The sequence below is a fragment of the Antechinus flavipes genome, chromosome 6, assembly GCF_016432865.1.
Source record: "Antechinus flavipes isolate AdamAnt ecotype Samford, QLD, Australia chromosome 6, AdamAnt_v2, whole genome shotgun sequence".
Lineage (NCBI taxonomy): Eukaryota > Metazoa > Chordata > Mammalia > Dasyuromorphia > Dasyuridae > Antechinus > Antechinus flavipes.
The window spans coordinates 215,966,184-215,980,780 of NC_067403.1; the positions used below are offsets into that span (position 1 = coordinate 215,966,184).

Genomic DNA, 14,597 nt, shown 5'->3' on the forward strand with positions numbered 1-14,597 from the left:
CCCTCTTATAAGAACCTAAGCTGAGGCTTAATGAAAACGAGCAATTCTAAAAAGTGGAGGTGAGGCAGGAGACTATTCTTGAGATAAGAGGGACAATGAATAGTCAAGGTAACCACTTTGATTTGACTATAGAGAACAGAAAAGGAAATGGGAACATAATTAAAGTTGGAAAGGTCAGGGACCAAATAGTGGGTCTTTAGTGAATAGTGAAGAGCTTTAAATATAAAATTAAAAAAAATGTATATATAAAGTATAAACTTTATTATTTATATTTATATATATTTATTTATAATTATACTTTATATATACATTTATTTTTTAATTTTATATTAAGCTTTAATTTTATTTTTTTCAATTACATATAAATAAAATAGAGGCAAGCAGGCACCAAAAAGGGTCACACTGCATTAAAAGAAGAAGAATAGATGAGCAATTTCAGTTTCCTTGTTTATCGAAGTTGTGACTTAATGGAACTAATCTTCCCATTCACTTATAGAAGTTTTAAAGGGAAAACTTTTTCCCAGTTAAATGTCTCAAAAGTTTATAGATTTTATTTCTGCGTCTCACTTTACAGACCACAGTTAGAGTCACTGGGCTGCAACTCTCCTGAAAGGAAGTTTCTTCCATAAAATTATTTCAGATTGGAGGGTGGGAATGAGATGAGACAGTACACCCTGGAAATTGTTTTTTTTTTTTTTAACATCTCAGGAAATGAGAAACAAGGGGGCTTGCACATAAATAGAATTGCACTTTGCTCTCTGCTTTTATTCAATTTTCTTTTAATTTTGGAAAACAGAAACTGCCCTCATACTATTTATTCATAACTATCTGCTCTTTAAACCAAATAGAAAACCTCTCTTTGATTGGAGTTCAGATTTCTGTGCCACATTGAATCACTAGAGAGGCCCACTAGTTCACTGTACACTGACATCATCAAATTCCAAGGAGACCGTTCCTTGGTGTTGCTGTTTCTCACTTTATATGGGCTGTTGGAGTGTTACTCAGGGGTGTTAAGCAGCACACACCGCTTGTTGAAGTCCTCAAATATGGAAAATTTCAAGAATGTTTGCTCTCTGGGTTTTAAAAGTATTAACGGTTACCTATTACAAGTCCCAGCCAATGTTGCAAAAGGGAGATCATGTGGTGAAGTCAATCGCGTCCCGGGCTTGAAGCCAGGAAAACAGCCCAGGTTCACTTCCCATTCCAGACACTTAGTAGTTGCCTAATCTTGAACAATACACTTATTTTCTGTGGCCTCGGGTTTCCCATCTGTAAATAGTGATGTTCATTTCTATAGCACTTCCCTCATAGGGTTGTGAAGATAAATGAGATGATATGTGCCAAGTATTTTGCAAACCTTCAATGCTCCCTTAATTTGTTATTGGTTTGTTATTAGTCCACTTTTCTTATCTCCCTTCAGAGAATAATTGAAAGATGGTCCAAATAGTTTAACTGTAGCACATAAAGATGATGAAGATGGAAGTGATAATTACTGACACTGACATAGTGTTTGAAGTTTTGCAAAGTACGTTTCATGCATCATCCATTATTTTCCTCATTTACTGTTGGTTCCAGTTGCAAACCCATTGAGATAAATCAGCTAGCTCAAAGTTACCTTTGCAAGTGGTCCCATCAATCATTCTCGGTCTTTCCTAGCATTTCTGAGTGTACAGATAGCGAGGCAGAGACAGTGATGCAGTTACGCAATGAGCTGAGAGACAAGGAGATGAAGCTCACTGATATCCGCCTAGAAGCTCTCAGCTCAGCGCACCAACTGGACCAGCTTCGAGAGGCCATGAACAGAATGCAGGTAAGGAGAGGTAGAGGACAGTGTGTGCAATGGAATCTGCAATGGCTTTCAAGCTTGATGGCCCAGGAGACTGGGCTGGGGTTATTACACAGAGTCCTTCCTTCCTTCGCCTATTTCTATCTACCTAACTGGGCAACCGTTAGTGGGTGTGCTTCTGAAAGACTATCTTACTTATCATATAATCAAGCAATACTCCATGGGGATGGAAAAGGGAGAAGGCAAATAGTCAGTAAACATTTATTTTTTAATTTTATATTAAGCTTTAATTTTATTTTTTTTCAATTATGTATAAATAAAATCTCTTAACATTTGTTTTTAATTTGTTTATTCTGAATTCTCTCCTTCCTTGAGAAGGAAAATGATCCTAAAATGAATGCTTCATGTATGGGAATGAGATATGTGTAGGACAAATTCAGAGAGGGTCATCAGATTGATGCTGGGGAATGAATTCTGGAGCCAGTGGGACTACTCTCAAAGATCATTTACTAAATTATAAGGATGTGAACTATATCATGTTCCTGAAAGATTATCTTCCATATTATATAACTGAGTAATATTCCATGGAGTGGAAAAGGTAAAATTTAAATAGTCAGCAAATTTTTTTATTTTATTTTTTTCAATTACATGTAAACAATAACTTTTCCACACCAAGATACTACAGAACCTTGATCTATTGAAGCAAGCTGATGGAAAAGGCTCTCAAATCTCTAAAATGCTTAGAGAGCATTCCAGGTGTCCCTCTTGGACTTTTCTAAGAATTTCATGAAGGGGGTGACCGCTAATGGTGCAGAGGCAGCTGGGACTGTTCCTGTTTGTAGAAGGAGGGGGAGCAGCTTGTGGTGGTTTTCTTAATCCTTGCCTGCAGATGCACAGGTGAGCCGTACCCAGCAGGAATCTCTCCCTCTGGTTCTTTGCAGAGTGAAATCGAGAAGCTAAAAGCGGAGAATGACAGGCTCAAATCTGAGAATCACGGTGGAAGCTGCAGCCGGGCTCCATCCCAGGTGTCCATCTCCTCTTCCCCGAGGCAGTCTCTGGGCCTCTCTCAACACAGCCTTAACCTCACTGAGTCAACCAGTCTGGGTGAGTGTGCCATAGGGCCAGCTGGCAAGACGGGGCCTGCAGCCAGCCCCGTTGCCTCAGGGAGCCCTGAGCTAAAAAGATCAGAATGAAATAAAAGGCGAAAGGCGTGGGGTGTATGTGAGTGCGTGAACATCGGTGTGTGTTGGCTACCGACATGAGCCCGGCCTCCAGAATGTCATCATGCTTGCCTTTAATTTTTGCCCCAAACTCTCCTAGCTACAAGCTTAGCTTCTGCCCTGTGCTGAATTGTGTTCCGATCCATTTTAAAAGGCTGACCTGCGAGATGAATGCCGTGAATGAAGAATGATGACATATCACTGGGCTCATAGCTTTGTATGATGTTCCCGCTTTAAAAATGGATTCCAGGCTGGTGGAAAGATCAATCTCATTGATCTTTAATTCTCCGGTTCCACATACAAAAGCTTGTGCTTTTTCATTTATTTCCTGCATTTTTTTTTTTTCCCATATGAGGCCATTGTGACTGTTTTTGGTTTAGCCTTTCTCTGCTCAACAAAGCGCCTTTTGATTTCATGGTCCTCTCCCGGGACCTCTCATAGTCCGTGTCCCATCTCCTCCCTTGGACCATCTGATTTATTCTGCCGCCGCCCTCGTGGCTTCTGCTGTCTGTGTGTGGCTAAAAGAGGCTGTTGGTGTTTTCCATTCGCAGACATGTTGCTGGATGACACTGGTGAATGCTCGGCTCGGAAAGAAGGAGGCAGGCATGTTAAGATAGTTGTCAGCTTGCAGGATGAAATGAAATGGAAGGAGGTTAGTTTGATCCCTTTCCCTGCTCCTATCGCCTTCTGCCCTTTCCCATTCCCCCTAGGTAGAAATACCTAGTTTAGTGACTAATTGTAAACTGTATCACCTTGATGCTTTATGTTATTCTTACTGTGGGTTTTTTGTTGTTGCTACTAACATTGTCTTTTCCTTAACCAGCCCTCCTTTGCCCCCCAACAATCCCAGAAACATTTCAGGCTCAAAATAGAGTACAGAACCAAAGAAGATGAAATTAAAACAATTTTGGGAGCCATTTTGCCCAACTATATGCCATGAAAACTGGCAATCTGAATGAAATGGATATCTATGCACAAAAATATAAATTACCCAGATTAACAGGAGAGGAAATAGAAAACTTAAATAATCCTATGTTTGAAAGAAAAGTTCAACAAATCACAAATGAGTCCCTAACAAAATTGGATACAAGTAGGACTAACAAGATGTACTTTCCTTTCTTGTGAATTTTCCACATCTAAAAAATACAAAAATATTCCCACTTTGTACTTTTAAAGTTATTGTAATTAACTTTTCCCCATTCACTAGGCATTGAAAATTGTCTTTCGAAGGTTCACAGATGGATGAAGTACTTCAAAGTCAGCTAAGCTCATTTGAAAAACTCGAGGCATGTAAATAATTGGACAAAAATAAATTGATCCAATGTGCCAGTTATATCACAGGACTCTCATAAACAGCAGAAGAGACACCTGGCGCATATTACAGAAGTGCTGAGAGCCTGGGCAGGGATTAGAAAGTCAAAAATGAAGCTGGGGGATGAGTTATATGTCTTCTTTTCTGTTATATGTCTTCTACCTAGCACCAATGGCAGGATCCCAGCTTTGGGCATCATGTGGAGTAAATCTAAATTCAAGGAATATAGCTTTTCTTTTCTCATGAGGTCTTGCAAAGTTGTGGAGAAAACAAATCATCTACATTTGTGTTTGATTAAACTCTTAGATCAAGTAGCATGCTATGGTTGGTTGAGAGTAAAGTGATTGTCTTAAAACAGGACCTCACAGCTTCTCATTTCAGGTCTTTTTGTAGCATTATGGTGTCTGGGGAATAAAACTGAACTTTGAGTCAGGCAGTCAGTAAGCCTTTATTTAGTACCTACTATGTGCCAGACACTAGGGATACAAAAAAGGAAAAAGATAGTCCTGCTTCCAAGGAACTCACAATCTAATGGGAAAGACAGAAGAATTAGGTTTTAGTGCTAATTCTAACACTCAGTAGCTGTATAACTATTGACAAAGAACTTTAAATCTCAATTTCCTTATCTGGAAAGTGGAGATGAGGATACCTGCCATCTCTGTCAACAGTATGTCATAGTGGAATCAGAGAAATAGGATTTAAATCCTTCTTCTGATGCCTTCTGCCTATTTTGCTCTGAGTAAGTTACCCTCCCTGGGCTTATGTTTCATCATTTGGAAAATTGCAATGGTTGGACTAGGTGGTTTATGAGATCTCACTTGGCTGTAGACCTAGAAGCCTAAGAAACTTGCATATATATAAATGCATATAAATGTGTGCTATATTTATAATTGTCTATTGTCTTTCCCCCACTTGCTGATATTTCTGCTCAATATGATGCTGTAGCACGCCCAAATTTTCCACTACCAGCCAACCAGAATCAGGCTTTTGCATTTAAGTTAACTATTGGCAGATGCTGTAATGACATTGATGGTGAGAAACATGGGTGTAGAGTTGTAGATTGGGAAAGATGTATAGGAAACATCTGGTCCTGAAATAATGTAAAGGCTGATGATAAATGCAAGGGATTGTTACATTTTAGTGAACTCTCTTCTAATTTGACTTACCCACTTCAAAATGTCTCCCTCCCATCCCTATAACCATGTGTTCTTTGAAGAATCCTAAGTGTTTAAAACCAAGCATGATCTTAGCTCATCCAACCTGTTATCAAATTTTCTTAGCTGAGCACTCTCGTAGGATGAGGTCACTCCATTGTGCTACTTCTTCCATACTCCTTGTATGCAGAGCTCTTTGGGCAGAAATCCCAAAACAAGAGATAAAGCCTCAGCTTTCTAGGATCATTATGTGGTGATAGAAATGATATAAAAAAAGATAAGAAAGGTTTGGGCAAGAGATATTCCCAAGTACTGAAGTGACGAGCAGATTAAATTCAGTGGAGTCCACCCATGAAGACATTTTTGGGAAAGCTTGTAAGGTGAGTTAAAGGGAAGCTTTGCAAAAGGGAGATGATAATGAGGAGGTGAGAAGGACATTGGATGCAGAAGGGGCAGCCCAGAAAGAACAGAGTCCAATATGTCCCAGAGAATCCATGTTCCCTGTCCTCAGTCTTACTTAATTACTACTCAGTATCATCTACATGGTATGGTAAATAACACTGAGATTATTTAGACCAAGGAAAGACAATTTCATAGGCAGAACATCTGTATCTCAAGGAGAGCTAAGGTGAAGGCATCCAGGTATTTGGAGGTTTTCTTGCTTTTTTTCTTAGTTTTAGTGATTTAGATATTCTGCTGCACCATCTCAAGATGAATAACTGGTTCTTCACTTGAATACTTTTCTTGTCCTTAGGATTCCAGGCCACACCTCTTTCTTATTGGCTGCATTGGAGTCAGTGGCAAGACAAAGTGGGATGTGCTGGATGGGGTGGTTAGGAGACTCTTTAAAGTAAGTGATTCTTAAAAGTGTTCTTGATGATATATGGGTGCCAAAGAGGGGAGTCCTTGTTTAGAGACATGGAGGGTGACATCTGATTGTTCTTCATGCGTTATTTCTGTTCTCTACCTCTGCAGAGATGAATAAAAAACAGAGTTCTGTGGCTAACAAATTTTCTATTCACTCAACAAGCATTTATTAATTACTTACTATATGCAAGAGCATTATATTTGTTTATCCTAGACCTTTTGGAGACAGCCCTGTGAACCCATTTCAATTCATTCTCTAAGATACTGCTACCTTGATATTCCTAAACAAAGTTCTGACCATGACACTCTCCTTTTCAGGAGAACATAGTGCCTCCCTTTAAGTACAAACTCCTATTTGGTATTTAAAGCCCTTCAAAGTGTGATTTTAGTCCATTGTTGTAGGATTTTATCATGCTTCTTTACTCACTCTGATTTCCAGTCAATCCTGCTTACTTGCTATCTATCCCCTATACATGATATTCTATCTTGTAGCTCCATGTTTATGTATGGGTTGTTTTCTGTGCCTGGAATGTACTTTGTACTCCTCTCTGCCTCAGAGAATCCCTAGCCCCCTTCAAGCTTAGTTTAAGTACCACCTACTACACTAAACCCATTTTGGTTCCCCCAGTGTCTAGTTCCCCAAATCCATTCCCTCACACACCTGAGATCCCACTTTATAACATATTCTTAATTATCTATGTACAGGTTGTTTCTCACAATAAAATTTAAGATCCTTAAAGTCAGGGGCTATTTCTTTGTGTGTCCCCAATACCTAGCCCAGTGCACAGCGCACAGTAGATGCTTAACAAATGAATGAGAGATCTACGGATGACAGTCAGCAGGTATTTAGAATGTGTCTAGACTCATGGGCTCAATTAGTGGCACTTGTGAGATGAAAGATGGAGATTCATTCTCAGTAAGTTAGTCTCATATAGAGAAAACTCTTCTTTACTCAAAGATTACACCCCTAACTTTGGCCAGCCAGCTTACAAATTATATGTTTACGAGGTTGGTTAGTTCAGATCTACTCCCACAACTGTCAAAATAACTGGAAGCTATTTTTGCCTTCCTGGCGATGGGACCCTTCATAGATTCAGGACAGCATGTTGAGGCTGAATATTCACAGAATGTTCACTGGATGAGGAAAGGAGACAGGAGGCATGGGGAACCCACAAAACTTTTCCCCAGTCTCAAATGCTATATTAATGTTGGCAACTCATTTACTGTATCATTCCATTCCCCTTTAGGACGAGGATTCACCATTTGGTGAACTTTTCTCTTAGATTCCAATTTAATTCCTCATCTGAAGCCTCTTAATCATTTATTCCCCTTCAAGGAGGCTCCCATCAAAATTGATCTAGCATTTTTCTTTCAAACTACCAAGGCCTCCCATTTCCAGGCGCCCTGATCTTTCCTGGAAGCAACTGCCGAATGCTTATCCCAGAAACTTGTTTAGTCACATTTTTGCCCAGATGCAAAGGAGGAGTTTCTAGGAAAAATGTTTCATGCCAGAGCTGTCTTCTTAAACATTATCCAAATCTACTTTCAGGACTAGTAACTAGAGACCTTGGATGAGCTTGGAAGAAGTATTCTGACTTTTCCATGCTTAGTTAATCCAGACTAAATATACACAAACTTCTCTGAGTTTTTTTTTTTTCATCACTAACCAAATAAATCATTATTTGTAGAGGCCTTCGGGGACAGAAGAAGTATCAAAAACATTTATAGACAGCCAGCTCATCTTGCACTCATTTCACAGCTCTGTTTCATCTCAGATTCTGAGAGAGAAGAAATGGTCATAAATCACCCAATGCAACCATGAGTCACCTAAAATCTGAGCTGAACCTTTGATCAGTCTTTTTTTTTTTTTTCGTTTTTTCCACAGGAATACATCATTCATGTGGACCCAGCAAGTCAGCTGGGCCTGAATTCAGACAGTGTTCTGGGCTACAGTATTGGAGAAATTAAACGGACCAATAGTCCAGAGACTCCTGAGCTGTTACCCTGTGGTTATCTGGTTGGGGAGAATAACACTATCTCCGTTTCTATCAAAGGTAACTAGAGCAAATGCAAAGTTCAGAACTCCTTGCTTGTTAATTGGCACTTTTATTTTAACACTTGGCAGAAGGATTTTCCCCCTCTACTACAATTATTCTTAACATGCTGCAGTCTTTTTAACTAATCCCAAGGGTTTATCAAGAGCTACTGAAAACCTTTTCTACAAGACTGTGCTTACTACTGAGCTCCATTAGCTCATGACTATTATAAGATGGATTTTCACAGGAGAATTGGCTCATCTGTAAAATGGGGATAATAATAGCAGAAGCACAAGGCTGATGTTAAACATCAAATGAAACAGTATGAACATCGACTCCTCTTCTTGCAGAGGAATAGAGGTTTAACTAATATAGGAACACCTGCCCCAAATACCTGCTTCTTTTAAAAAAATGCCTAGATTACAGTGGGAAAATGTTCAATAGGTTACTTTGAATCAAAGGATAGCAATGCAAATTTATTTTTAAAATTAAAATGAAATGTTTTAGATCTATGGACATGTACTCATGTTCAGTGGTATCCAATTCTTCATGAGCCCATTTAGGGTTTTTTTTTTTTTTTGAGGGGGGGAAGGAACAAAGATACTGGAGTGATATGATGTGTATAATTCTCTTGGCCACCTTCAGTTATCAAAATACAATCTTGGGGAATAATTTGGGTTTATTTAAAACTCTGCCCCTAGTTCTGTTGGTGGAAGCCTGTATGATATTACTGATGACTTGTGTCTTCTACTCATGAAGATTTCCTCTCAAAAACTTCATTCTAATGCAGACTATCAATTCAATCTTCTGGGAGTTAGGGATGAAGCTATCAACCTGTCTTCAAGAAGTGTCCTTGCCCAGAATCTTATGAACCTGGAGCCATAGAAAATACTAGAATCTAAATTGATTGCTAATCTGAAATTTCTTAGCAGTTAATTTATTTTCTTTTAAAAAATTCAATAGTTATTTTATTTTTCTACTTTATATATATAGTTTTTGATATTTATTTTTGTAAGATTTTGAATTCTAAATTTTTCCTCCCACTCCCCAAGACAGCAAGTAATCTGATACAGGTTATATATGTACAATCATTTTTAAAATATTCCCATATTAGTCATTTGTGAAAGAAAAATCATAACAAAAGGGAAAAACTAAAAGAAAGAAAAAGCAAACCAAAAAAGGTGAAAATAATATGCTTTGATCTGAATTCACTGGATGTACATGGAATTTTCCATCTCAAGCCTATTGGAATTGTCTTAGATCACTGTATTGCTAAAAAGAGCTACATCAGTCATAATTGATCATCACACAATCTTGCTGTTACTGGTACAGTATTTTCCTAGTTCTGCTCACTTTCCTCAGCATCTGTTCGTGTAAGTCTTTCCAGGCTTTTCTGAAATCTATACATGAGCTTTCAAGACTCCTATTCATATTAAATTAGAGTTTATCAAATAATAGGGTCTCCTATTTCCAGCCATCTCTGAGAGACACTCAGGCATAATGAAAAACAAGCTGGATTTGGCCTTAGATACTTGTTCACTAGCATACAAAGTTAGTTAACTTCTTGGAGCCTCATTTTTCTCAAATGAAGAAATAATACTTTCATTCTTTTCCTCAGACTTGTGTAATGAAAAGTATTTTATAAGCCTTAAAGTCCTAGGTAAATATGAATTATTACTGTTATAATTATTCTTGCTATTACTATCCTCATTGAATGATCTGGTGTGTAACTAAAGATATGTAGGACTACTATTTTTGGAGTTTCTTGAGTTCCAAGAATGTAAGAGCTCTAGTTTTCTAAGTTGTTTTGCCTCAAAGTAATAGAGGATTCAGGTTTCTTTCAGTGAAAAAAACTATGACTATGGAATGAAAGTTAGATTCAAATCCTACATTGTCTCTGATGCTTATTAATCTTATGATCTTGGGCAAATCACTTTACTTTGCCAGTTGTTTCATCAGCTATAAAACAAGGGAATTGGAGTGGGCAGCCTCTGAAATCCTTTCCAACTCTCTGCAATCCTAAAATCTGACCAAGCATGGATTGTTTCTAGTCCCAAATCCTAGAAAGACTTGGCTTCCCTACAGTTAAACCATTTCAACACTATAAGCTCCAGGGATTTCCCAGTGTCTCACTGAGAAGCCATAGTTCTAACTATTTCTAAATCATGTCTCCTGTTTCCTAGAAAAGTATTATCCCAGGATCTAGCTGAATCAAATCTCTATCTCCTGGCATCATCATTTCAAATGGTTTCTTTAGCATTTCTCACAGCTTTTTGACAATGCCCTCCCATTCTTTTAAGTTAAAGTTCTTTGATCTATTACCAATGAAGAGGTATAAGAGGAGATTTTATGAAAGGAAAGAAACTTTTGAATTGGAATGTTTTCTCATTAGAATTGGATGGATGGAAACTAAATTACCAAGAATTGAGGAGAGAGTAGGTGTGAAGTAGAAATAGATAATTCAAAGCCATCCTTTCCAAGGACTCTTTCCATTCTGGGTCATTTTAAGGCTTTCAGTAAACCAGTGGTCCAAGCTACTTATGGTGCTTTTTATAAGCTGAGACTTAAGGAACCCATAGTCGATAGGCTAAACTTATCAATTCAACAAACATTTGATGAGCACTTTAGATGTGTAAGACATCAAACCTAAGTGATGATGAGGAAGCCCAAGGAAATAGTTCATACGTGTCCCTGACTTCAACAAGCTCACACAATTACTATAAGAGATGAGAGAGGTACCCAACAAAATATAAAATGATGTACTTGGGACAAGAGAGAAATGAAGAAAGCTACAATGGGAGCGCCAAAGGTCTCTGACACCTACCCACACTCCACTCTGGAAAGAGGCAATAAGGCAGGATTGGCTGGAGAGAAAACTTTCCATAGCAGAGATGAGTGGAGAGAATTCAAGGCACAGGAAAGGGCAAGAGCCCAGATAATGAGGCAAGAAAACACAGGGAACATTTATGGAATGGTGAATGTTCATTTTAGCTGAAGCATGGAGTATATAATGCGATTATGAGCACTAAGACTGAGAAGGAAAATCGGGGCCAAAATCACAGATGGCCTTGAATGCTAGGTTAAGCATTCTTTATTCCTTAGAGTAGCAACAGCCAAACAGAGGGTTGGGATGGGAAGGGAAGAGAAAGAGGAAGGTGACCATGAGAGCTGTGTACTTAGAAGTAAAATCTAGTAGCAAAATGGTAGGATGAATAAGTAAATAGAAAAATTGGAGCCAGAGGAAAGAATGAATGATCCTTGCAGAAAGTAATGAGGTCGTGAATTAGACTATTGGGAATGAAAAGGAAAGGACAGATTCAAGAGACTGTGTTTGGAGTCTGAATTAATGAGAAGAGTGAGTTTTGGTTTTCACTCTCCATGTGTTAGGTAATTTAAGACTAAGATGGCTATTGACCTTCCCATTGTCTCCTTTGTATTCTGATTAGATGTAAATGATATTGAACAGGCCAGAAGAGGATAGACCATGGATTCATTTAATCTAGAGACAGATCTATCAGACACTGAGGGACCAGTTAGAAAGTGAGTAAAAATCCCAGGAATCAGTTAATGTAGAGGAAGAAAATGAATACTATCCAGACAGTAGAGCGGAATTTGGACTTTATGAGACTTCTTAATGGGACCTCCTAATGGGGGAATAACATATCTATAATACACAATAATAGATAATAAGTACAATAAAGAGTTCTATGGTCTAAAGAGAAAGAGATCATTACCAGTGAGAGAGAATAAGACTTCATGGAAGAAGGAATTCTTGCTTGGGCGCGTTCTCATGGGCGTCACAGGAATGGAAGCCAGATTATTCCAATGAGATTGAATGAGAAACTAGAGATATTGGTTTAAGACAAGTTTTTCAGAGATTTAACTGGAAGGGGTAGAAGAAAATTGGACAGGAGCTGGATATGAGGTAGAAGGGAAAGAAAGGCAGGAGTGACAGCAAGAACAGCATTATAAGACTGTGATCTTTGGCCCTAAAGCAGAGGCTGTACACTCTAGCCCAATTTTCTGTGTAGGAATGGGCAAGGGAAAGGCTCACCAAAAATAAACTAAAAAACTGAATACAATCAATCAATTAGCAGATACCATGCTAGGAATTGCGGATACAAAGTGAAATGGCTAATTGGCCCCTACCCTCATGAGGGTGGGGATTTCATTATGTACAAAAAAGCACATTCTAAATAAATATACAATGGAGCAGAAAACTTTGGCATGGTGTAATGAATTCTGGTCTTAGAATCAACAAACCACTTTACTTTTCTGGGCTTATTTTCTGTAAAATGGAATTAATAATAACTATGGTATCTCACACATACCTCCAGTATGGTCTTGAGGCTCAAATAAGATATCTTGCTTGATGTGTTTTCCAAATCATAAAGTCAGTTATTATTCAGGGGAAATCTTATACTTTGCATTTCTCCCCTAAATGTAGGCCTCTCTGAAAACAGCCTGGACTGTCTGGTCTTTGAATCTCTTATCCCCAAACCCATCCTTCAGCGGTATGTCACCCTCCTGATGGAGCACAGGCGCATCATCCTCTCTGGGCCCAGCGGCACTGGAAAAACATACCTGGCTAACCGTCTGTCTGAGTACATGGTCCTCCGAGAGGGGAGGAAGCTGGTAGATGGAGTCATTTCCACTTTCAATGTAGACCACAAATCTAGCAAGGTGAGTGAGGCAGGTTAAAGGCCAGGTGTGAGCTGCTCTTGGCCCCGGCTGGTGCAATTTCCATGAAATAGTAAAAGCCACCTTTCCATAACCTATATTTTAGAGATTGGTCTCTTAGATTTATTTTCTTGGCTTCTCCTTTGTGCTTCTTTGAATTATAGAGAATCTGGAATTGTTTCAAATGAATATGTGAAAGAAAATGAATTTATAAAACACTTACTGTGTGCTAAAATAAAATAAAAGCAATAATCTTTCAAATAAAAATAAATCTAATAGGAAATTAAATAAAAAGCAGTCTAATAGAAGACAATGGTTATGAAGTAGTATTGATTATGGAGGAGAGTTGCAAGGATGGTGAATGCAAGTATAAAGATTTGGATTGTTATTGTTTGTCCTTCATTCTCGAGGAAGACCATGACATGCAAGTGACTTGGATATGAGAGAAGGCTGTGCAAAGTCACCAGCCTCACTTTTTCCTCTGGAGCCCTCTAGGTCCAGAGGCCAGATATAGAGCATGATGACTAGCGATGGCCCTGGATGCAGTGGGAGACCTTAACTTTTTGAAGCTAAGGTCTTTAACAGGTCTAATTTTGACTAAGAATGGGAATTGGCTTGATATATCCTTCAGAAGAGCAATGAGAGAGTTGATTTGATTGTGCTACCAGAACTGAAGGGGCAAAAACAGGACTATATGATGAGGAAGAGTCCAGGGAGTGAAGTGAAAGGTGGCTGGAGTCTGTGCCTAATACAGTGGACCACTAAGGCACCCACTGTGAATACCCTTGAAGTCTAGCTCAGAGGAATCTCTATCAGGTAGCTACTTCCTGAAATTTGAGCTGTTTCTGGAGAAAAATTTGATTTTTCTTGTAAATTTCATTCAGAGTAAGAAGCTTGTTTGGAAGGTTTTCCCAGTGTATCCTAAAACTGTTGTTGGCTAAAGTAAATCACATGAATTTTCTCCATACATACAGTAGTAGTATTGATAAAGCTTGTGTTTAAAAGAACACTTATTGAAATGGGAACCAAAGAAACTGTGTTCTAGTTCTGGCTGTGCTTCTAATTAGCTATATGACTCTAATCATTAACTCCATTTCTCTGAGCTTTAATTTTCCTATTCTGCAAAATGAAGGGAGTGGACAAGACCATCTCTACCATTTCTTTCAACTCCAACATTCTATCTATTTCTAACTAAAACTTAACCATGAAATATATTTTGGGTTCTCAAGTATCTTTTCTTGGGGATTGGAAAAAAAATCCATAAATCCTGCTCCTTGGAATGGCCTAAAGGTGATAAAATACTCTCAAGCTACTCAAGTGTGGGAGTAATTTGGGAGGGAAAATTGAGCATATTTTAATAGCAAGAAATTGCTGTGTGCTTTTTATTATGTGTAATTTCAAATTTAATATTTTTGAGGGGGAGGAAATCATTAACATTGAAATTTTCTATGGCCCCTTAATCATGTCACATGGAACACTGGGGTTTCATGGAACATGCTTTGGCAAAAACATGATTTTATGGAAACATAAAGATTTAAAAGA

The 14,597-nt window shown here is 38.4% G+C and overlaps 1 protein-coding gene across 2 annotated transcripts in view; it reads left to right on the forward strand.

The window, feature by feature from the left end:
• The window catches only part of NAV2 (neuron navigator 2), a 442,768-nt gene that overhangs the window by 411,497 nt on the left and 16,674 nt on the right, over positions 1-14,597 (forward strand). For both annotated transcript variants that reach the window (XM_051965599.1, XM_051965600.1), the window contains 6 exons: positions 1,657-1,810; positions 2,728-2,890; positions 3,558-3,658; positions 6,227-6,322; positions 8,225-8,393; positions 12,823-13,058. In XM_051965599.1, coding sequence (XP_051821559.1) covers positions 1,657-1,810; positions 2,728-2,890; positions 3,558-3,658; positions 6,227-6,322; positions 8,225-8,393; positions 12,823-13,058 — 919 coding nt within the window. The remainder of the gene's footprint in view (positions 1-1,656; positions 1,811-2,727; positions 2,891-3,557; positions 3,659-6,226; positions 6,323-8,224; positions 8,394-12,822; positions 13,059-14,597) is intronic.